Source organism: Ascaphus truei, chromosome 14, assembly GCF_040206685.1.
Source record: "Ascaphus truei isolate aAscTru1 chromosome 14, aAscTru1.hap1, whole genome shotgun sequence".
Classification (NCBI taxonomy): Eukaryota; Metazoa; Chordata; class Amphibia; order Anura; family Ascaphidae; genus Ascaphus; species Ascaphus truei.
The window spans coordinates 41,678,042-41,703,029 of NC_134496.1; the positions used below are offsets into that span (position 1 = coordinate 41,678,042).

A 24,988-nucleotide genomic window follows, 5' to 3' on the forward strand; every position below is an offset into this window, starting at 1 on the left:
TAGTATATGCATTTGGAAAGAATTGCAATGTCTTGGTTTCAAGATATTCAAACAATGCTTCATTACTGTAGCAAGGTGGCTGTTCAGAAGTAACCCAAGATTGCGTGGAAAGGTGCATGGTGAATACTGAGGGAAAGGGATCTCCAGATGCAAGGGGCAGTGAGGGAGAAAAATTTAAAGTACGAGAGCTACAGCATAGAGAAAGGTGAGGGAAATGCGGACACACTTGAGCAGACCACAGAAGGTGAGCAAGGAGACAGGGGAAGCTTACACCTGAATATGCTGAGAGACAGAGCAATAATGTATGTTGGTCAGAAGAAATTATTTGTAGATTACATGGAATGTAAGGAGAAGCCCACAGAGGTATTTGAAGAGGAAAGATCAGAGATTATTAAAACTGATACTTAGGACCAGATGCACCTAAAATAATGTTAGGCTAATCACATTGCCTATCCACAACAGATAATAACCTAACGTTCAATCAATGTTGGTCCTAGAAATAATGCATGGTAAAAATTGTGCGATTTGTCTAATAATATAGGAAAGAGGCGTTCCTCCTAGCATTGCATAGCCACTAAAGGCCGTTCAGGTTAACACAGGGATTTAACCTGACAATATTAGAGAGAGAACACACCGGAGATACATGGGATATATGCTCAGTTGGATATGCAAAGTATATTTAAATGGCTTAAATTAGCATATATCCCAGGTATCTTCGGTGTGTTCCTTTGTGTGCACAGGTGTCTCTATACATGTGTTGTATAAAGGAGTCTTTAGGAAGGAATTTAAGTCACTTGCTACTCTCCTCCTCCCCTTATTTCTGAGTCTGACTAGGTGCAACAGCACCTTGAAGAGCCATGTTTTTAGAAGCTAACACAAAGCCGTGCTGATTTAACCTTATGCTAAACCTCTGCTACATAGTTAAGCAATGGACATTGTTATTGCATACTGTATAATTACCTTTGTTGATATGCGTTAAACTCAATGAAAATAATGTCTGTTACTGATTTAAGTAACCTAATGTTATCTGGTCTGATTGAACATTGCTTAGTGCACCTGGGCCATAACATTTTGTAATGATTAAGTCATTTCATTGTCTTTTATGACCAAAAGTAGCAAACATTGCAGTTACCCATTGCATTGCTGTTAAGCAGAAATACGCCGTGAGCATTTCCGTCTTGTTCCAGGCCCATATAAAACGGATGCACACCATAGGAATTCAATTTGTACTGCAAAGAGAAACAAAGTATCAACAAAGTGTTACATATCTGCACTGTATCTGTAGAATGTTATTATACTTTCTTTGTTTGTACCCCTAAAGCAGCAATTTCCTCGAGAGTTTACGCCTTATAATGCAAATATTTTGCTTCCAAAGGATTTCCTGCTCTAAAAAAAAATGTTCAAAATCACTGTTTTCTTGTTTTCTAGCATCTGAGGTTGCCATGGTAACACCAGGCTACTGTAGTGAGACATCCATTTGGATCTCCTGGAAACTTAATATTTAAACTGCTCAAATGTCCTAAATGAAGCATCAGATAACAGAAACGGCAGGCAGTGCAGACTGCTGCTTTAATACATACTGTACAGTAATATAGCATGTTTTTCTATTTTAAACTGTAAACCGTATGGCTATTGATATTTATACTCACAAAATAATACAGTACACATGTTTTAAACAGTGCTCCATTATATACTGCAGAAAATTGCTGTAAATTGTTCTGACAGTTTTGTTTTAAATCTATAAGTACAAAAGATTATAAGAGGGAATGGCCACCGTTAAATGGATTTACTGCATGATTGGAAAATATAAATCTGGCTATCAGCTTGCCGTCATATTGATTTGTAGTTTCCAATAAATGTTATGGACTTATCCTGCTGGTACTGGATTCATCATGACAGAACAGGCTTAGTAAGGCGTATTACACAGAATATTACGTTACAATAGGAACACGTTCATACTGTAACAAAATTGCTACGCTGTACTTGTCCCATGGTGAGCAGCACTGAGATTCACGTGTGACCTGTCTGAGATGTGAATGTGCTCACAAGTGATATTCTCAGTTGCTCTACACTATATATTTTTTACCCACCATAGCTTATTTAAGGTGTGGTTGAAACCTATCCCAGCTTCAAATGGCTAAACCAGTATAACCCGCCTCACACTGATGAGAACTAAATGGTTGAAACCGCTGTCTGTGAGTAGGTTTACTGGCTATGCACTTAACCCAGGCTGTGCTGAAAACTGTGTAATACTGTACAGCAGCCACAAGCTTATAGGCTCCATGTCAACATGAAATTGGAGGAAAAGTTAAGCACTGTATGCTCATTTGGATGTCATTTCCCAGAATCCCTTGCTGCAATGGAAGCATTGTGTGCTAGGACAGGGGTGCGCAAACGTTTGTTGCTGCGCCCCACTGCCTTGTCCCCTGGTGCTCGTGCCCCACCACCCTACCTTAGTTGCCATGGAGACGTGTCCAGATGCCGGCTGAATCTAGATAAGTTGAGGTTGCAGAGGTCTTGCGCAGTCCCCCGGCATTTCACTTAAATGCCTTGAGGAAGAGCGCGGCGGGGCCTCTGCAACCGCCGTGCCCCTCCAAAAAAATCTCATGCCCCAAGTTTGCGCACCCCTGGGCTGGGAGATAATGGTGAAAAGCAGGGTTGCAGACGTGTCTGAGACATGCGAATGTGCGCGTGTTTGATATTTTTATTTGCTGTATGGTGTATGGCGATACGGTGGAGGGTTTTTGTTGCTTTTTTTTGCCCACCATAACTTGTGTGAAACAGAAATTCCACTGTCTTTGCTGATCATTAAAATAAAGGTTTAGATCTATGTGATTGGTAAGGCACATTAAGTACATTATTTAAAAGTGTGTGTTTCTCTTATAAGGACATGATCTAATGCTGAAAATCCGGACACCCCAAAATCTGAATGATGCTTGCATGGCAGATGTGCTTCCACTTTCTCTGCCAGCTGCTAAAGCAGCAATTCTATATACACCGAAGCAGCAGTTTTCAGCCCAAACATTCCAATTAGCTTCAATGGTGATTTTCAGCGGAATACAGCCCACACGTCTGCTTCTGCATGCAAGGAATAAAGCCCTAAGACAGGAGTGGTCAACTCCAGTCCTCAAGGGCAAACAGGTAATATTTTCAGGATATCCCTGCTTCAGCACAGGTAGTTCACTCAATGCAAAAACAGAAACATGGGTGCACAAACACAACCAAACCAATAGTTGCATAAGCCAAATAAGACTGATTCTTGTGGACACTTGATTGAGGACTGTACCTGGGACCAGGAGAGTCCTCAAACCAGATTCCTGACATATCTATACACTGCTGTTAAAGGACTAACGTTTGTGAGTGCACATCTGTTCTCTATCAATATACAGTATTAAACTATTGTGTTTTCCATTTTGTCCTCCAATTTAAAGGTGATTCCTAATCCATTTCCAAGATATATACTTCCTGTGCTAATTTGCCAACTGTAAGCCATTCATGTTCACACATTTATACTATTGGTTTGGTTGTGTTTGTGCCCCCATATTTCTGTTTTTGTGTTTGCTATTTAGAGAAAGGGCCTCACATGTTTTCACTATTTCTTTGCACAAGGGGTTATTAATTAATTTGCGCTTTTATTCTCTCTTCACTTCAGTTCACTCAATGACCTGTGCTGGAACAGGAGTATCCTGAAAATCTGACCTGTAGGTGGCCTTGAGGACTCGATTTGGCCACTCCCATTCTAGCATCATGACTCCTCCTGTTCCAATATGGCTATAAAGCTGGTGAATTCTGTATACCAAGGCCCACCGACACCCTTACAGGGCCAAGAACAGAGTGCTGACCTGGGCCCACTGATTGTTGAGCGGGAATGTTGGCGGGTGTAACTGTTGCAATTCTGAGGCAATTCCAATTGCATTCAAGTGGTAAGTTGTAAACTTTTTTACCCCAGAAAGGCACCCGGTGGTTATATACTCAGCGCTAAATTTCTTTAATTTTATGTTTTGTAAGAATAGTAACTAATTCAACTGTAATGAGAGATTATTTTATTATTCCTGCTCTACATACATTTAGAAGTTGACATTTGAGATGATTAAAATGTAATATTTTGTTTAAAAAAAAATCATATTGTCCTATAATTTGTTTTCAGTTGTGTGCTTACTATTTCTCATTTCTTTATTTGTATTATTACTGGATGAGACATAGTAAAACAAAATGATTTATACATCAATGTGCTGCTTACATTTTTGCTATTGTGTATATGCATATAAGTTGTTAACCATGGAAGAGGACATAAACATCTAAATGAAACAATATTATATTGTACTATATTGTAAGAAACTCTGGCTAATGTGTACTAGTTAGAATTGGGTGTCTTTATAATATATTTTAGTTTAAATGACCGGCATAATCCCAATGATTTAAAATCTTGTTATTGGCACAATGTAATCAATTCCACCCAAACGCCACTAATGGCAGATGAATACTGTACATGTTATACTTACACCCCCGGGTTGGTCTTTGGCAAACAGTCCCCAGGTGACCCAGTTTAACTCGTGACGGAATGTTCGGTGTTCCGTTTCTCCAAGTCCATAAATGTACTCAGAGGGGAGTTGGGTTGAAATCTGTATGAACATGTCAGAGAAGGTGAATCCAGGCACTTGAGAATCCCAACTGTAAAAGTAAATGGAAAGTCAGAATTATGAAACTGTACATCTTCTCTTTAATGAGAATGAGTCTGTATATATATACATACTATATATGCTACACAACACGGATCCGCTTATAACACGGTCTGAGCGTAGCTCCAAATTTATAAACATCTCAAATGTTTTATTTTTTTCCTTATAACATTCAATGCTTTATTGCTAACGGACACATACATACACACACACACCCTCCCCCCTTCACTAATTATTTTACCATACCATGCAAGAATCGAACCCATGACACTTCATACACTAGTAGCAACTCTCTAGCTGCTACACCAAAGGATTGGTGTGATGTAATTGACTCTATAAACAAACAACTTCTACTGCACAGTACTGCCTTTCAGTACTGTACAGTAGAGGTTAAGTTTGTTTATAGAGTCAATGACATCACACCAATCCTGTGATGTAGCAGGTAGAGAATTGCTACTAGTGTTTGAGTGGTCATGGGTTCGATTCCTGCATGGTCTGGTAAAATTATTAGTGTAGGGGGGAGGTGTGTGTAAAGCATTGAATGTTATAATAATAAAAATTAAAAAAAGCTTGGAGATTTGTGCCGCGCACATGGACGCAGCCTGATGAAGCAGGGAGAGGAGAGAGCTGCAGATGCCGGCAAGTCCTCGTGCGGCGGCCATTTTGCAATCCTTATAATGCAGTCTCATTATGTGGACCCCGAGCACCGCGTTATAGCGGGGTTTAGCTATATATATATATATATATATATATATATATATTTTTTATATATAAATGTATTAAAAAACAAAGCAGAGAAGGGTGGGTAGCTGTGTTGGTCTTTTCTTCCATGTAGTAACAAAGGAGAGAGAGGGAGTAGGTGGTATTTTATTGGACCAACAAGTAGTTGTATACTACAAGTTTTCCAGCCTCTCCGTGTCCTTCATCGGGTATGGCAGAAATATAGAAACACAATAAAATACAGTATTATATACAGTATTTGTAAGAGGGGTATCTTGTTACAATGGATGTATACAGGAAGTGTGAAATAAAATAAGGTAGAAGCAGGTTTGCTCATGTAGCCATGCCACCTGTGGCTACTAACCAACCCTTGTACTGGCAGTAAGTCCTGGTAAGAACAGGCCTTGCCAGCAGTTAAGATGGGTTTTCCCCACTCCCACTGTTGCATTTGAGTGACAGTGGGAGGCGGTAACATCAGGCCTGAGCATGTCCAATCATGGGACAGACCTGGTGACCTCCCCCTGGCTGTACTTGAAGGCCATACCGCCCCAAATTCAGGAGTTCCTCTCCCCAGTTGAGAGAGGCAGGGATCACACAGGACTGCCTGGATCTGGGCCTACCCTGTTCCTCTTCCCCTCGGGGAAGAGTGAGTGATACCCTATACCTGCTGTGTTGAGCGTGGTTGACAATAAAGACCGTTCCTGTTTCTATATACCTCCTGCCTGGGTGTGATCTTACTGGAAGGAGAGGGAGTATATCTAACGTAGGATATCGCCTCCATTCATCTTGGTGCCTGCAGCAGATGGAGGCGCTGCACTGCTAGAGAACCATGTGGGTAATGTACCCCAGAAACCTGATCCTGTGCCCCCACTACCATCGGCAGACAGCTTAGCCCTCCTGTTACCAGCAGGTACCATGCAACACACATTTAGTAATGGCCAAATCTCCCACCGGGTGGAGGAAACACTGTTGCACTAGTGTGAAAATGAACAGTAGAGACATACTGTAGAAGGCTATTCTCTTTTGATATACAAAGCCGGTCTAGGCATCAAGGAGACATGAGGGAGAGTGTGTGGGACAAGACAGTGAATGTGAAAATATATATATCAATATAAAAACCACTATAACTATTTATGTCAAGTGATCTTTCTAAAGAATGTTATATGGGAATAGTGCAAATGTGCATGTGTACACACATATGCGCTCACATATACATCATATACAACACACACACAAAGCAAAGGAAGAGATTTCCCTGTGGTGGAAGAAGTTTGCAAGATTATCAATCAATCTGAAGAGGTTTCAGAGCTGACGTATCACTGGAATGCTGGTACCTATTGCTTTAATTAAATTATGTTATTGAGGAAACATTTATGATGGCAAAAGGATTGTAAAAGTATTGATCAATTTGGGATATTGCAACTCAGCATCCTATACTTCATGTTTTTATGCACTGATCCTTGAATCTGTAATTTAAATGAATCTTGAATTACATCTAACAGCAAATGGTATATTTTAAGAGGGTTCTGGTGAAGGGGGCAGCTCCCCATAGGCATTTCTGTTTTGCACATTTTACCTTTCTGCTACACCTCTATGAAAATGACTGCACAGTGGGGACCTCTTTTTGGTGATCAAATAAAAATTAAATTAAAAATGCTCACAAGAACTTTCAGCATGAAAAGCAAAACATACATACAGGAAACTAAAATATTACATGCAGCTTTGCTGTGCCACATGGAATCAAATGCACCTGATGTTAACAAAAATCTTAATAACGGGGCAGATGAGATGCTGGGATCCTCACTCCCGTAAGCACCACTTTTGAACCAATGAATGTTGATACTTTTTAATATCTCAAATAATAATAATAATAATGAACTTGAAATAAACTTCAAATATACTTGAAGATCTCTTTGAATTTTCCATGTCCATAATTATATCTTTTTATTTCTTTGACCAGTAAAAACGGTTCAATCATAAATATATTGCAGTCTTCACCCTCCACATAATGAGATGTCTGCATGCTCCGTGAGCAAGATACCAACGCTACATGAGTTAAACTTCTAGGAGAGATTGCTGGTTAAAATCCTAGATGGATAAACAGCTAATATACTGTACTTTGCCGTTTGTAAAATCTTTGATTATTTGTTTAAATGTACAGAATGCGACCACTGAAGTCTATTTATCACGCTCAGATTTATAATAATAATATGCTGTATGATTTTGTAGGTTAAGATAGGGGTGCGCCCCCCTGTCAGCTCTTCCCCCTGCTCACGGCCCCTTTGCCTAACCGGCTCGGAGCTTTGCGGCGTCATATAATGTCATGACGTCACGTGACGCCGCGTTGTATTGGCGATGTGTCGCCTAAGAGGCAGTTCAGACCAGGTAAGGGAGATTTACAGAGGCCTCGCGCCTCCCCAGGCATTTAATTTAAATGCCTTGGGGAAGAGTGTGGGGCCCCTGTAACCACTGTGCCCCACTCTCCCCCCGAAAATGTCACGACCCCACTTTGCACACCCCTGGGTTAAGATACGTCCTGGATATGGAGGCCTTACAGATATACTGTGGGTGGTGTGTATCATGATATATATATATTTCATTGCTATACTATTCCTAGCCTGTTAGTGTAATTTGGCTTACAGTGTTCAAACTCAAACTCTCTCTCTGTCACCCTCTCTCTCTCTGTCACCCTCTCCCTCTGTTACCCTGTCTCTCTCTGTCTTTGTGTCTCTCTTTGTCTCTGTTTCTCTGTCTCTCTCACCCTCTCTCACTCTCTCTGTCACTCTCTTTCTCTGTCACTCTCTCTCGCTCTGTCACTCTCTCGCTCTGTCACTCTCTCTCTCTCTCTCTGTCACTCTCTCTCTCTCTGTCACTCTCTCTCTCTCTGTCACTCTCTCGCTCTGTCACTCTCTCGCTCTGTCACTCTCTCTCTCTCTCTCTGTCACTCTCTCTCTCTCTGTCACTCTCTCTCTCTCTGTCACTCTCTCTCTGTCACTCTCTCTCTCTCTCTCTGTCACTCTCTCTCTCTCTGTCACTCTCTCTCTCTGTCACTCTCTCTCTCTCTGTCACTCTCTCTCTCTCTGTCACTCTCTCTCTGTCACTCTCTCTCTCTGTCACTCTCTCTCTCTGTGTCACACTCTCTCTCTGTCACTCTCTCTCTCTGTGTCACACTCTCTCTCTGTCACACTCTCTCTCTGTCACACTCTCTCTCTGTCACTCTCTCTCTGTCACTCTCTCTCTGTCACTCTCTCTCTCTGTCACTCTCTCTCTGTCACTCTCTCTCTGTCACTCTCTCTCTCTGTCACTCTCTCTCTCTGTCATTCTCTCTATGTCACTCTCTCTCTCTCTCTCTTTGTCACTCTCTATTTGTCACTCTCTCTGTCACCCTCTCTCTCTTTCACCCTCTCTCTCTGTCACCCTCTCTCTCTCTCTCCCTCACCCACACTCTCTCTGTCTCACACTCTGGATCTGGATGTCTTAATTATTCTATATATCTTTACTGCCCTATACCTACACCGAAATAACCTATACTGCTTTCTTCCAGATCTGACTCTCAAGCTTCATACGGGAGACATCGGAATCCCCCTTAACCCAGAAGACAGGTAGTGAACACCTCCCCTCCAATATATAACATTGTGGGAATGAGGTACCTGGACATTGAGGGACTGCGGATCAGATAAGAACCCAGGTGGGATTGCTGCTTTAGATATTGTGAAACAGGGGCATCCAGACACTGGTTAAGGGGTTAAGGAAGCTAGTTATACATGTGGCTTTTTTTTTTTTATAGATCCGACATTTATACACACACACACACACACACACACACAAATACACACGCACGCACACACACACGCACGCACACACATGCACACGCACACGTAACAAGGACTAATTGTAGTAAAGTAGAAATGTAAAACAATAAAAAAAAACTCTTATGTAAAAAAACTAATCTTGTTATTAGTTCTTACTAGAAATTTATTCCATTTCTTTTTTTAAAGGGCGGGCTAGGTGGCGAGTAGATTTTTCAGTTGGTTTGTCAAGCACTGCTTATTTGTACTGTAATTACCCTGTACTGTTGTGTGTGTGTGTGTGGTGTCCCTGTGTGTGTGTGTTGTGTCACTGACTGAGTTGCCCCCACCAGCCCTAACTGAGCCTACAGGCTGCGGGAACCCCCACGTGTCATACCACAGGCCCCTCCATAACCAACCCCCCCACCACGGTCCCTAACCGAGCAGGCAACCAAACCACCCCCCCTGTCCTACATTCCCGGCATTCTACCCTGTCCCACACATGCAGTATATTACAGGCCTAATACTGGTAGGTAAGAGAGTGGATAACACTGGGGATAGCAAGCCAAAGAGCAGGGAGAATAAAAAGGCAAATTACAATTGCATCAGGCAGGGGGGCCCAAGAAATTTCATGGATGAAAAGGGGGGCTTGGCCTATAAAGTTTGCTCACCCTGTAAATCTAACTTATTAATAGAAGGTACTTAAAGGCACCCACACAGAGGTTTTATTAATGTCCCACTGTGCTCTTCACTTGACACAGGGGGTTGTCCCCCGATTGTGCACTGTACATCAATGACCACAACAATTATTTCAAAAGCTCTAATGAACATGAGTGATTTGTTTGTGTGGCAAGGCTGATTTGTTTCCAGTTATTTAAGTAGCACTATCTATGAGAGAGAGGTTATATATATATACACACACAGCTCAACCCCATTATAGTGCGATCCACTACAACACGAATCCGCTTATAACGCGGTCTGAGTGTGGCTCCCAATTTATAAACATCTCCAAGGTTTTTTTTTAATAACATTCAATGCTTTATTGACTTATCCAGCATCTGCAGCTCTCTCCTCTCCCTGCTTCACCAGGCTTATTCCATGTGCGTAGCTTTCAATTTGACTTTCGAACGCAGAGGAGGGTCACATGACCCTCTTGAATACAGTTTTTTTCTATATTACTGTGTGCTGTCTCTCTGTCACCGGACCACCGGACCAGTTCTGGCTACTCTGGTAACTATACATGTTATTTATCTGTACTATGGGACGAGCATCAGTATTCTTAAAGGTATAATTAAAAACAGTGTCTCTTGGAATGTTATCTGTGCTTGTCCACCAAAAGGGACCACATAGTATCCACACAAACTTTTAGATGTACTGCAATCTCTCACATTTCAACACCTACCCACAACACACACACTTACATCACTTGCTTTCAGGAACCTTTTGACACCTCTAGCCATAAAACACATCCACCCCGGGGGAAGGACTAGCACAGATAACATTCCAAGAGACACTGTTTTTAAGTATACCTTTTGCTTGCTTCATTCATTGTAACATCGCCGGAAGAAGAGATCAGTGTATCTCGAAAGCTCGCACAAATAAAAGCATTTCGTTAGCCACAGAACGGTATCATCTATTTATTTTTTGATTATATATATATATATATATATATATATATATATATATATATACACACACACACAAACATATAGCACTCTCGTGATTCTGAGACCATCCTTGTTACAATGAATCTCTTATTAGAATAATTCCCCATTTACTGTTTAACTCCATTAATTTATCCAGCACAAAGACAAATGGTTGAGCAGAATGGCATACACTAGTTTGTAATACAGAGCTTTTGTGGAATGTGGTTAACATGAAATATTGCATTACATGTGTTCTTTTATGGGCTATCAATCATAACTTACATAACCGTTCCACTGCTTCTCCGTTTAATTTTAATTCCGAATGGATTATTCACAATTTCAACATCATACAGTCTTCCTGGTTCTGTACTCATTGGACTGGTAGGGGTATTTAGTGGTACTGGAACTTCGTATCTTTTATTATTGGGATCACTGATCTATGTACATAAAAAAAGTTGACCCATGTCAGTTGTATATGTAAGTAAATATACATTAAATCAAACTCTAACAGTCGAAGACATTTTAAAGCTACTTAAGTCAAATTACACTCACCTAATCAAACCATGCTCAAAATAATGCTACTGGATTTCTCTATACTCCTGTAACACCCTTTCCCTCCTCTTCAGGGAGATTTGTCTGATACTTGTGCTAACCTTACAAGAGGCCTAAGCCTCCGCACTTGGGGAGCCTGGGATGGCTGGTGCAGCGCCTCCACCCGTGAGGATCCCTGTATTGGCAGGATAGCCCCTCACGGGAACTGGTATACCTATATGGTATACCTCCAATAACCACAATCCACACAAAGTATATGCAACACTATTTACTATGGTCCCATAGACTCTTTCGCAATACAGTATACACACACAATAACAACCAGCAGGTAACAATGACAGCAATTGTCCCCCAAAGTACTGAGGGTGCCCTGGGCACCTAGAACCAGATGCCCAGCAGAACAATCCCTCCCAGAAATATATATAAGGGCAGCGCTACCCTCCCCATGTGGTGTGGTGCACGTGGGTACCTTCCTGGGTACTCGAGTACACCAGGGTATATTCAGACAGGCCGCATCCGTGATCCCACGATGCAGGGACTCAAAACAATCTCCTTACATCCGGTAGCACTGCGTGACTGTTCCACCAGACCTGGGGAATCCTCCTCCGCGGTTCTATCTACTCCGCTGAATCGTCCGCACACTAAAGGCAAGTCCCTTACTATTGGCCAGCCCTACAATACTCCACTATGGTGTTGGGGAACTAGCTAGGGCCTACGGGGGAATGGGTCTGGCCTAGTCCAGGGGCTTGACTAGCTCCCTAGACACTATCTCTCCCTTCGCTGGCTCCATCAGGACTGAACACGCCGTCTCCAGTCTGCATAGGAAATCCTGAACGACATGACCTCCTCTTCCGGCAGCGCCAACCGCAAGATGGCCGCTGCCTTAGACACAGTCCATATACATAAGGTTGCACCAACCACAACATGGCTGACACAGCTCACTAAACCCTCCCACGGGTTGGGACCACTGTAACATTACCTTATATTAAAGTATATGACTTAACCAAGCGTGGCAAACTCCACACCAAGAGCACTAACAGGTGAGGTTTTCAGGATATCCCTTCTTCAGCACAGGTGGCTCAGTCATTGACTGAGGAGTTCCTTGAAAAAGTGCCATTAGGGGTAGTGGAACGCGTGGGAGGAGAGTTTTTTCTGTTTATACATTTTTTTTATGTAGTTCCAATAAAGTGTTTTTAGTTACCCTTTGCTGGTTTTCCCATTTTCTTGTTCATGGAGCAGCAGTTACCTTGATCTATTTTTGTTCCGAAGCAGGGATATCCTGAAAACCTGACCTGTTGGATACCCTTGAGGACTGAAGTTGACCACTCCTGACTAAACCACGCAATTTTAAGTTAGAATATTTGCTCACAAATGGTCTTTTCCCACCTCGTACCCGTAACACAAATGTTCTAACTTTGAGTGAACTTAAAAATTTAAATATAGGTTTACGACCACTTATATGAGACGTTCACCTATATTTTGCAATTATTTAATATATTAAACGGAAGTCTAAATCTTACCTTGAACTGGAGCATGTTGTTTTCATGGTAGGTAACCTTAAGACGAAGAGTATCTATAGGAGGAGAGCTTTCACCATACCGTGAAAAGGAATGTGCATTATGTAGATCTGCTGTTAAACCATGAGCTGTCATTACTACATTATTAACACTATAGCCATAATCACTGGGATAGTAGCAGAATGGTGCCATAGGGTTATCAGGAATCTGTAAAAAATAAAATTAAAGTTACTCTAGTAATAGATTTTAAGGTTAGACTGTACTCACTAGGCATTTTCTTTGGTTATTTGATGCTCTACAATTAGGTTGGCATGTGTGTTCATTATAGAAAGAATATGTTCATTGGTTAATCATGAATTTATTTTTATTTTTAAATAGTTAGACTTATCTAACTCTTCCTACTGCACTGTTTGTAATCCTTTACATCAAACGTCAATTTTTAGAAAATTGAGCAGCAGTTCATAATTGGCATTACCCAATCTAAAACTAACGTGCTACCGCATAAGTAGTAAAAGAGTGGCTCAGTCAGTAATAAGGGGAACTTGTTTCAATTCCTTGTGTCAGCTCCTTGTGAACTTGGGCAAGTTACCTTATCTCCCTGTGCCTTAGGCACCAAAAACATAGAGTGTAAGTTCACCTGTGCAGGGACTGTCTGTAAAATTCCTGCACACTATAGAGTAATGTGAGTCCGATGGGGAGAAAAGGGCGACTGTATATGAAATAAAGTTATAATTCTAAAGTTATTATACAGTAAACAATTTAGCAATATTGAGTACAACTATATATTTCCAAATGTTTATTTGGTTTGGATATCAGATACAAAAAAAATATTTAAAGCTGCAGACCAAGCAATATCCTACATGTGTGGTTTTGTTAATCAATCAGGTCTGTACTATGAGAAAATACTTGCAGCATTTTTTTTTAAATAACTGTGAATTACATTTTTAATGTATTATAATATAACAAGCATTTTTTGTTTCTATAGCAACTATTTACAAAGTCACATCCCCTTTCTCTTCTGAAACAGGCTCTGACACCCACTTTTTGAGCCCTGCCCTCTCTCTAGCAATGCACCAATTGGATCTAGTGACTGCCTGGTCACATGATCTTCCCCACAGAACTTTGCATCTTTGATCCTCTTCTGCTGTACTGACAGCCATTTAGTGAACCCCCGAGCCCAATCTTCTCTGATTGATCACAGAAGAATGGATCAGTCGGCAACTTAGCTAATTACTTATCATTGTGTGGATTGTATTGATGCACATATTAAAGGGAAAAAATTGGAAAAAGAAAATGTCAGCTTGGACTGCTGCTTTAAAGTACAGCTCTCCCCTAGGACAGAGATACAAAGTAGAATTTAACTCACAAGTTCATTATGCAATTCTCCATTTAATGTGACAGCCAAGAACAGAGTAACAACAACATTTCAGGTCCTGATGAAAGGTCCATATGGGACCTGAAACGTTGTCTTTCCACTGTTCTTGGCTGCCACATTTAATTGAGAATTGCATTATGAAGTTGTGAGTAGAGCTGTCCTTTGTATCTCTATCCTAGAGGAGACCTGTACTTTGAAGAAATTGTTTGTCTACAGTATGTTGTGTTGGCTGCACAAGCCAGATTCCCCTCGCCTGAATTGAATATCAGAGACACAATGGGGATATTCTCATAGCTGTGAGAAGTGCATATCTGTGTTGAAAGAGCCCTTATCGCTCTGATATGCAGGTTCTTGTATTCTGAAAGCCATTCTTGCATGTCCAAACCATGCAAGAAAGGGATTTTTTTTAGCAGCGGTTTCATTCCAACACTACCAATCCGAGCGGTGTGACAAAACGGTCTCAAACTGGCGGGAATTCTACTTGCTCCATTAACTCAAAAAGGCAAAACCGCTTCAGATAACTTGCAGAGTTTTTCTCACCACCTCAAGGTTGGTGAGATAGCCTCAATATATGCAGAACTGCAGCATTACAAGCCACACAACCTACAGTACAGTATTTCAGCTCTGCTGAGCCTGCACTTAATTAATATGCCTAATTAACTATCCCATTTTAATTTCTGCCCTTCTACAACACTGGCTAACTCATCATGCACTTTACTGAAAACATTTGAACTCCTATATAATTATTATTACACACAAATAATTGTACATTCAAATGAACTACATGGGTCACATGACATGCCTGATTGTCTCATTAAATGGTCATTGGCTGGATTCAAAGGCACATGGCCCAAATAGCTGCCTATTTAATCCCCCATGTTATGTGCTTAATTTTAAAGAAAACATATGAATACTGTACATGGGGCATCAGGGATTAGAATCACTGGGAATTGTCCCTCGGTGGCGACGTGGTTACGGTGAGATGGTCATGACCACATGTCCGATTCCGTGTATATTACCCTTGGATAACATACTTATATTTTACAATGTTTCTCATTTGGAATGATTCAACTATTTTCAATACTACATGATTTCAACTATGAGAAGTAAGAAATTAAATAAAAATCGCTCCACGTACGGCCCAGATGCATCCGCGACTTCCACATTTAGCTTCAGTGGCATCGTCTTCAGGGTGACAGTCAAATCTTAGCAAATCTTGATTCCATTCCAAAGTGTATGATTCTCCTAGCACTAGCTGAAGACCCGTTATATGGGCAACCTGCAACATAAACAGCAACATAGTGGTTGTTTTTTTTAAAGGAACAGCTTACTAGCTGAAATGTGGATGATAGTTTTTAAAGAGGCAATCCAAGCTGCCACAGGGCTGGCGCCTTTGGGGGGCCCCACACTCCCTCCTCCTGTCAGTGCCAGGATCCAAATTCGGCCCGAGGGGAGAGCTGGAGTAGGGAGTCCCCTAACCGGTGAAGGTTGGAACAGCTACTCACCCCAAGGTAGGGAGGGCAGAGGGTGTGTCTGTAGCTGGGGGAGGTCTCTGTAGCTGGAGGAGATGTGTGCGTGCATGCATATACAGTAGCTGGGGGAGGTCTTGCCTGATGTGGAGAGGCCTTCCTTCTGTAGCGTCGCGTTGTCATGGCGATGCAAAACTTTGCGATGACAATGCGACATTGTTATGCCATGGCATCATGACGCTGCAGGAGGAAGAGCCCTGTGAAGCGGGTGATTTGTTTTGCAATTTTTTAGCATGGGATTGAAGCAGAGAGTCTCCGGAGCTGAACCCCATTCATTTCAGCTCCACGAAGCCCTCTGCTTCCAGAAAAACCTACCTCAGTATGGGGTACCAGTAGCCTCTCTGCTCGGCTAGCAGGGTTCACGTAATGGCCGCAGTTCAAAGCTCCTGTCACGTCACCCGGTGCAGCTTCCTATTGGCCCACGTGACACGGGAGCTTTAGACTTGCGGGAGATACCGGCACCCCTTCAGAGGTAAGTATCTCAGGAAGCAGGGGTCCCTGGAGCTGACATTAATGAGGTTGAACTCCGAGACCCCCTGCTTCAATCCTACGCTTTAAAAATTAAAAAAAGATTTGCAAAAAAATAAATCGCTCACTTGGATTGTTTCTTTAACATACAAGAAATGCATTCTACTAATTTAGGTTTATTTTCTTTATCTCATCCAGGGTTGAAATAGATATCTCATCGTATTAATGGGGAAATACTTATTCCACTGGCATACAATAATACTTAGGATGGGAATGTTGATCTCACTCACGAATACACATGAAAACATCAACACCAATTGTTAGTCAAATACAATGTATTGGTTACTTAGCTTCGGATAAACACATCATGGTCTTACTGTAAGCACGATACCACATGTAGACAGCCAGCGAACCCCCATTCCAGATAATTGCATCTCACGTCCGTTCCCGCATGCAAAGCGTTTAAACTTATCTCAATGCCACGGGTGAGGTCTGTTTTTCTATTATTCTCTTCTATCTCCCTGCTCCCAAGACAAAGCTTATATCTCCGGAGAGCAGGGGGTTGGGAGATGGGGGGGACGACGACAACGCACTTACTAAAAAATTAACCTCTTTGAGTGCCAGAATTTCTGACTTAGAAAGAGGAAGTATCTATCCTCTGAGCTCATCTAAACTGTGCTGAAGTTGGAGCAGACAGGAAAGGGGAAATCTTACTGTCTAAAGCTAACAATATATATGCCTACTAGACTATCAGAATTAAGATAAATCTTATTCTCACATATACTGTATAGCTTGAATTCACAAAACAAAACCAAGGAACTGGGGTGGCTCTGATGCCCATCGCAACTGTAAACACACAACTTTTCCAGAACCTGTCTTGTTGTTTCAGACTTTGACATCCATTCTTGTAAACAGTAGTTATTTCAGACACAATTTCAGCCATCCTAGACATTTTAGCAAAAAGCAAGAAAAGTTAACTCATTATATGCCTGAGATTATACCGCTAGGCCATCAGAATCAAGATAAATCTTATTCTCCTTATACTCATACAACGAACAATTGGGTTTGAGCAGTAGTCAACTGCAAATCAAGTGAACAACATTTTCATTTCTTGCATGAAAACTCATTTTATATTTACCTGTTTAGCTTCATCGTAAGTGACTTGATGAGTTGAAGGTTGTACATTGCCACCTTTTTTCACAATAAGCACGCTGATGTTTTTTGGTAATCCAAATATTTTAATTTCTTCAAATTTCACATTGTTAGGATCAGTATATTTTGTGTTTGTTGGGGTCAAGCTTATTTTTTTCTAAAAAAACAACAAAAACATGTTTGGCATTCTGCTCTTCTGCCTTATAATACCTGGCATATCAATGTATCTGCAGTTTTCAATTCAAATAGTTACATTTAAAAGCCATACAAGAACATTCAAGACTGCAAACAGATATACAGTTAATGTGTGACAGACTGCATTTGTACCAAGACACACTATTCAGCAAATTTTACAATGGCCAAATACCAACTTAGCTGTATTGTATATACAGTAGCTTAATAAGTATTCGATGCTTATACCAGGTCAAAAATCATGTGTTCTATAAAGTTAATGTAGCTGTTCCTGTTTTAGTAAGGATTACTGCAATTAGGGTGGGGAAATTATAAATAAGTGTAATCCTTCAAGTGTAATAAATGGTAATAAGTAAAATATGCCATAAATATACAGGATGCTGGTAGACAGATACAATGACCAGTATTTATTAAGCCATTAAGCAGGGTACTGCACCTCGATCCAGTGTCATCGGTCATTCAAGTCAATGGGCAAGCTACCTGCCTATCTGAACAAGCTCCTCACCCCCTACCACATGCAGCACATATCATCTATTCTGACTCCAAAAGACTGTTCATGGGCCTACGGTTCAACAAAGTATCTGGCCGCTCCTTCTCTTACTGTGCACCCCACAACTGGAACAGTCTACCGGAGACTCTCACAGCTGTCTCGAGTCTACGTTCTTTCAAAACTAAAGCTGTCTCACATTTTAATCTGGTTTGTAACTGTTACATACGCCTATAATATATATTATCTTTAACTGTGTATGCAATGTCTTGTACATAATATATAGCCCTGTTCACTTAATGCAACAATGTATTTGTAATCATAACTCTGTTCCCAGGACATACTTGAAAACGAGAGGTAACTCTCAATGTATTAATTCCTGGTAAAACATTTTATAAATAAAATAAATAAAGAAATAATGGCAGATAGCAGGTGCAAACGCTGGGGCACGACTCCCAGGAACCACATGCGGGGTAGAAAAAAACACAAATAGTGCAATTCTGTGCCAGTGGTCCTGTTGACACTGGAGACATCTGTAAAAGAAGTGACTATTTGATTGAACCTCCTTATTTATTGTTGGGAAAGAAAACATGGCCAATTGGTTTTGTTTCTCGTCTTCCAAAACAGAAATCTTTGGGCCTATCATTTTACTGCACGTGTTTATCACATCCTAATTTTATATTTTGTTTGTATTCCTTAATACGTGTAAACACTATTTAACATATAAAGATCATTCTTATTAACATTTATGAAATGGATATCTCAGGGAGTAGAGCTGCTTGCTATTCCTAGGCACTCGCCTTTCCGTTAGTGAGGCATTTACCGGGGCTAGTCCTGGTGAAATAGTAACCACCGACTACAGCAGCCAATCAGTAAGGAGAATGCCGCTTGTCGCCGCAACTTGCTGATTGGCTCGCTGGTCATGCCTAGACAATGCATGTGGAGTATGTAGAATGCACAGCAGAGCCTAAAAAGATATTGGGTGCTGCTAGCAGCAGGATTCTGTAACACTGCAAAATGATGAAGAAGGAATAGTGCCCAGCTCCAAGGTATAAATACAATATTTGGTTCACAAAGGCATCTCTTCTTGAATTAGCAAAATGTTAAATCATGTCCTAAGAGAACAATAGTTCTGCTGCTCCACTGTTTCAGGGAAAACCTGAAGAAAAAGATCCACAAGTGCAGGATATTGCTGCTTTTACATGTTACATTGAGATTGACTTGCATACTAATTGTTGCTAGCCCATGTTATAGGTTTATCTTATCTATTATTACAATATTGAGTCTGAGAGCTTACATGCACGTTGCCTATACATTTTTCCATGCCTCCTATGCACCCTTAAATTGTAAAGCAAAGCATCAAAAATCAATGCTCACTTTGGCCCAGATGCACGAAGATCTGTTTGGCTATGTAACCTAACGTTAAACTAAATGAATGTTAGGTTAATCCGCGTTATGCATAGTACACTAAGGAGAAAAACGCAGTTTTACTCCTAGAAATAATTTAGGGTTAATTTTTATTGGCTATTAGTTCTCATGATATGCAAACGTATTGATCCGCCACCTGCAATATTGCATATCCACCGAAGGCCGTTCAGGTTAACATAGGGATTAAACCTGACGTTATTTAGGTTCCAATGGTGGCATTACTCTAACCCAGACCCTGAAATATGGCTCTGGATGGGAGTAATTGAACCTTTGGGTAAGGCAGCCATTACACAAGCCATGTCAAAGACTGAGCCACTGATTGAGCCACCTGTGTTGAAGCAGGGATATCTAAAAAACCTGACCTATTGGTAGCTCTTGAGAACTAGAGTTGGCCACCCCTGGCTTAGTGTATCTGGCCTCTTATCAATTAGCAAATGTTACTGATGTTTGGTTTAATAAAAATACAAAACCTGTTACAAATTCTTCAAAAGCCTCGTGCTTATTAACCAGTTATTTCATTTTCACTTAGTGATTCCCTAACCTGCCTTTTCCAAAAAATAAGTTATTATGTATTGTGGTATTTGTGTATAATCACCTTAAAACATGTTTCATCTTTCTTTGGTCCAGGTTTACATTATGAAAAATATGACCTGAGGCATGTATTGAATTTGTTGTCTGATGGTATAATAGTTTTATATATTTAAAGGATTACCCCGAAAAAAATAAATACTGTATACTTACATTTGCAGCAGAAAATTCATAAGCAATGTAGATTCCCTTTTCAATTGAATCTAAAAAGAAAGAAAAAATAGATTTGTCTATCATGGATACACTATTTATGTTTTAAATATACCTGCTTTTTACTTTATTCGTTGTCTCTTGTGATTCTTATATCTGATTCATTTTATCATTATATCCCCCACTTCACCTTCTTATTATCTCCCGCACTGCTTAACACAAGGGCACCTTCCATCTTTAATCTTCACACCCTTCCTGAAGGAACATTCTTCAGGTCTCAACCAAAGTCACACTTTGTCAACTATTATCCAATTTTCTTTCTACATTGAAAGGGCAGCCTATTTGACATGATTTAAAAAAAAAAATAGGATTGAAGCAGGGTGTCTCCAGAGCTGAACTGCGTGGATTTCAGCTTCGGGGACCCCCTGCTTCCTAACATACCTCTATAGGAAGTACTGGTAGCAGCTCCGGTTGGGCAAGTTGGGGATATCGAAAATGAGTCTTAAATGTCCCACATCACATGGACCAATGATGTGTGCCATGACGTCATCCCTTGTGTCTTCCTATTCGTGTGACCAGGACCATTAAACTGCAGAGGGGTACCGGCGCCCCCTACTGAAGTAAATATTTTGGGGAGCATTGGGTCTCCAGACGGTGATCTACGCGATTCAGCTCTGGAGACCTGCTTCAATCGTGCTTGGAGTGCTGCTTTAAACAGCTGTAACAGCTTCCTTAAGAGCACCGTACATATTAAAGGAACAATCTCACATAGTCGGCCAGTTGAATTTCTTAGGGGGCCTCTGAATGGGGAAGTGGTTGTTAATCAAGTGTTTTCTTTACCCTTATCCCCACCCTGTCCTTATCCGAGAACTAGTAAGGTTAATGGGAGGTGAGATGGGGGGGGGGCCCTCTGGCTGCATAAGCACTTGCTGAACACACAGTGACATCACACAAAAAAAAGGAGAGGAAATCAAACCCCTCCCAAGCCATAAAAAATACTAATAGGGGTCAGATTTGGGTTAAAAATAAAGGCACCAACTGCCCTGATGAGACCCCTTAAACATGTCAATGAGATTCATTCACATTGGTCATTGGGATTGCCAGTTTAATTCCTTTTTAATGTCTGGCTACTCATCAGTTCAAGCTTTATCCAAACCAGTTTACTGCGGCCAGAAATCATCATAGCGTGATCCGAGCTATCACGGTCAACTTGGTGATACCTGCCATTGACTTTATTTAGAGTTAGTGCGCATCATGCTTTGATGATTCCCGTCCTGAGACTCAGAAGACACAAACACATACTGTATGACAGGGCAGGCACTTTAAACAAAGCTAACAATGAAGTGGTAACGTAGGGAAGTTGTGTTTAAGATAGATAGATAGATAAATAGATAGAGAGAGAGAGACACAGAGACAGACAGACAGACAGACAGACAGACAGACAGACAGATAGGTAGACAATGTTTCTTTGGCCATAAAAATTCTGGCAATGAAAGGTTGAGATTAATGTACATTTTAGAATTTCTAAGCTTTATATAGTGTATTTATTAATAATATATATTTATTATTAATAAGTTGTAATATGTGATGCTCTAAACATAGTATTTCAATGTGAAATTGGTACTTATCAGTGTACATTTCACTAACACAAAACACAAACAGCACAAACAGAATGAGTGAATGATTTTAAGGAACACATTTGCATAATATTTATTTCTTTATTGAAAGATTGTTCTTACCAATGCTTTTGCCATCATCCCAGAAAAGCTGTCCATGGGCTGATTCAGTCTCATCTAAAGCAACAAGAAGCCCCATCAAATTCTGCCGACTGCAAGAAACAATATACTCAAATTACTCTAGGAAGAATGACATGGTACCATATTGGTATAGGGAGACAACTGTACAGAGTCCCGAGCAATTCTGTTATACTCACCTAAAATGTGTATTGTTGGCCGGTTTTTGCCATGGTAAAATGTAACCACCCCTCACATGGAGGTTTATATATTCAAGAGGTGCTTGGAACACAACCCATTTCCCTTGCTCACTAACTTGCACACCCTGCAAAGCAAAAAAAAAAAAAGTGTCACTGTCATTTACTGACTCAACTCATGGTATTAATGTATAATTAATAATAACTTTCATATATCGCTTTTCTCCCAACGGGACTCAAAGCACTTCACAATTACAGTATTGTGGACTATACGCAGCACATAGGTTTTCTACGGACACAGACTCTGCCCAGGTGAGCTTACAATCTATATTGTTGGTGTCTGAGGCACAGGGAGATAAAGTGACTCGCCCAAGATCAAAAGGAGCATGCTACCCTGATTCAAACACTGTGTAATAAAAATGGGGGGAGGGGTGCTATTAAGTATTTTAATCAATCTGGTACTTCAGGGGTTAATGTGTCTACAGTTTAACTTAAAATATATAGACATTGATTTATGACAGGTCAAGACCCTTCCTGTGCCCTTGCTGATCTACAAAGCAGGCTTAATTGGGGGCTATCACTGATGGCCCACTAAAAGTAAAAATTGTGTCGTTTGAAAATCTATGTACGAAACCCATGGGCTGTCAGCCTCAAAGAAAACCATAACATTCTTGAAATATCCCTTGTGCATCAAACAGGTCACCACTTAGTTGGCGGGCTTTAATAAAAATGAGGATAGTTTGTGATGACCTCTATTCTGAAAAATTCTTCTAGATATTTGAAACTTACAATTAGACAGATGCCGTAAGGCCAAACCCTTCATGTTTAGGAGTGGCAGGGAACAGATATCCATTTGTTGCTCAAATTTAGGAGCAAATTGGCAAAAATTTGTTACATTCAGCAAAGTCGCCTGAACCAATTGATGTGACTCGCGTCTGTCTAAGTATTAAAGAAATTAAGGTGTGACGTCTTTTATATATTTTGACAGACTTTAAATGTCAAGAAAGGTTGTTGTTTTTTCTTTCAAGTCGTAAAACTGTCATAGCAGTGGCTGATTGTGACAGGTGTTCTCAATGAAAGAGAGTTAGAATATAAAGCCGTACTTTTTAATAAGGAGTTAGAATTCCACAAGAAGTGTGTTTTTGGATCAGATATGTGAGTTCTCGTCTTTCCTACGCCAGTGACCTCTCTGGGAAAAACCAATGACATATGGTAACCTACTGTCTAGGGATTTCTGTTTATGCTTTATCCTTTTATTTCAAGAAACTGGTATGCATTTGTTATAACTGTATGTTCTTGTAATTATGTTATTTTGTAACTAAAACTTTAACAAGTGATGCTGTTCAGCTCTGACTGAACTGTTTGTATGCTTTATATAGAGTAAAGTACATTTTCTGAAACATTTTGCAACAACAGATTATTTTATGTTAAGTGCATAGTTCTTTAATAAACAGGGATATAAGACTCTGCAAACTTCACATTTGCTATTTCTTGGGTGCTGGCAGTGGATAGATATGATTGCAATCGAGTAAAGGGTAAATATTAATTCATTGAAAGTACTTTGTGCAGGAGAAAGGTGAGTTGGCCAGAGTAGCTATGTGTATTAACCCTGGTTGCATATCTAAGTCACATGCTCACAAGTGTGTTGTTTGTGACAGATGGCATATTGGGAGGATTGAGGAGAGATATTGTTCATTTGAGGGACCTTTGTTGAAGGTGAAAAGTGGGTCAGCTAGAGAGCTGTGTATTAACCCTTGTCCCATATACAGGTCATGTGCTCACAAGTGTGCCGTACGTGACACTTAGTGTCATTGTTTTACAGAGTGAATGTGTTTACTCACTTAGTCATAATTTACAGTTCATTACCTGCTTAGTAAACATTGTGGAGGTATCAAGGGATATTTTTATTTGGAGATATCAATCAAATATATAAACTTTAGTTATTGCAGTAATGTATAGATACAGTTTTAAAATAAAACCACAGTGGACACATTTATCTTATTTATTTTATTACTGCACTTTCTTTAGAATATAATTTGGGTCTCGGAGTACGCTAGTAGTTGCTACATCAGTGGCCTGTACTTTGTAACTGGGGTTCATGCTTCAAACTTTTTTTGGTCATGCTACCCATAAACCTCACTCATTAACTATATTTCATACTGTATGCTTGGAAACATTGTTGTACAAATAATGCAAACTTAATGCCAAATACTTTAGCTACAGTGTGTCATGGTGGGTGGCTCAGCTGTCACTGCTACAGTATAAGGCCAGTATCTAGTCTCATTGCAATAAATGTCCTAAGGCATGGGTTCTCAACTCCAGTCCTCAAGACCCCCAACAGGTCAGGTTTTCAGGATGTCCCTGTTTCAGCACAAGTGTCTCAGTCTCTGCTTCAGCACAGGTGGCTCAATCAGTGACTCAGTCTTTGACAGCCACCTGTGCTGAAGCAGGAATATCATTAATACCTGACCTGTTGGGGGTCTTGAGGACTGGAGTTGAGAACCCCTGTCCTATGCTGTATATTACTCTAGTCTTTGTACTACCTGTATTATTCACTAGCTCACAGCAAGGAACATATAGTAAATGCAGACATTGTGTGCTGCAAGCCACAAATATATCCATTTGTAGTCGATAATATTGCTGTTTATATGATAAACCCTGACAACTTCACACTTTGCACCATCAATCATTGCCAATTATTTTAACTAAACATGAATGAAAAGGCACATTTACATGACACTGAAAATGAGAAATGGGCCTTCGAGAAAAACTAATACCTTCACTGTA

General features: G+C 40.5%; 1 protein-coding gene across 1 annotated transcript in view; it reads right to left on the reverse strand.

Moving 5' to 3' along the window:
- SI (sucrase-isomaltase) overlaps positions 1 to 24,988 on the reverse strand; it is a 142,517-nt gene that overhangs the window by 26,435 nt on the left and 91,094 nt on the right. The window contains exons 44-52 of the mRNA XM_075570611.1: positions 22,205 to 22,329; positions 22,011 to 22,099; positions 20,275 to 20,324; positions 17,413 to 17,583; positions 15,416 to 15,556; positions 12,906 to 13,109; positions 11,116 to 11,270; positions 4,503 to 4,671; positions 1,133 to 1,229 (exon numbers count right to left, since the gene is read on the reverse strand). Of these exons, the coding sequence (XP_075426726.1) occupies positions 1,133 to 1,229; positions 4,503 to 4,671; positions 11,116 to 11,270; positions 12,906 to 13,109; positions 15,416 to 15,556; positions 17,413 to 17,583; positions 20,275 to 20,324; positions 22,011 to 22,099; positions 22,205 to 22,329 (1,201 nt within the window). The remainder of the gene's footprint in view (positions 1 to 1,132; positions 1,230 to 4,502; positions 4,672 to 11,115; positions 11,271 to 12,905; positions 13,110 to 15,415; positions 15,557 to 17,412; positions 17,584 to 20,274; positions 20,325 to 22,010; positions 22,100 to 22,204; positions 22,330 to 24,988) is intronic.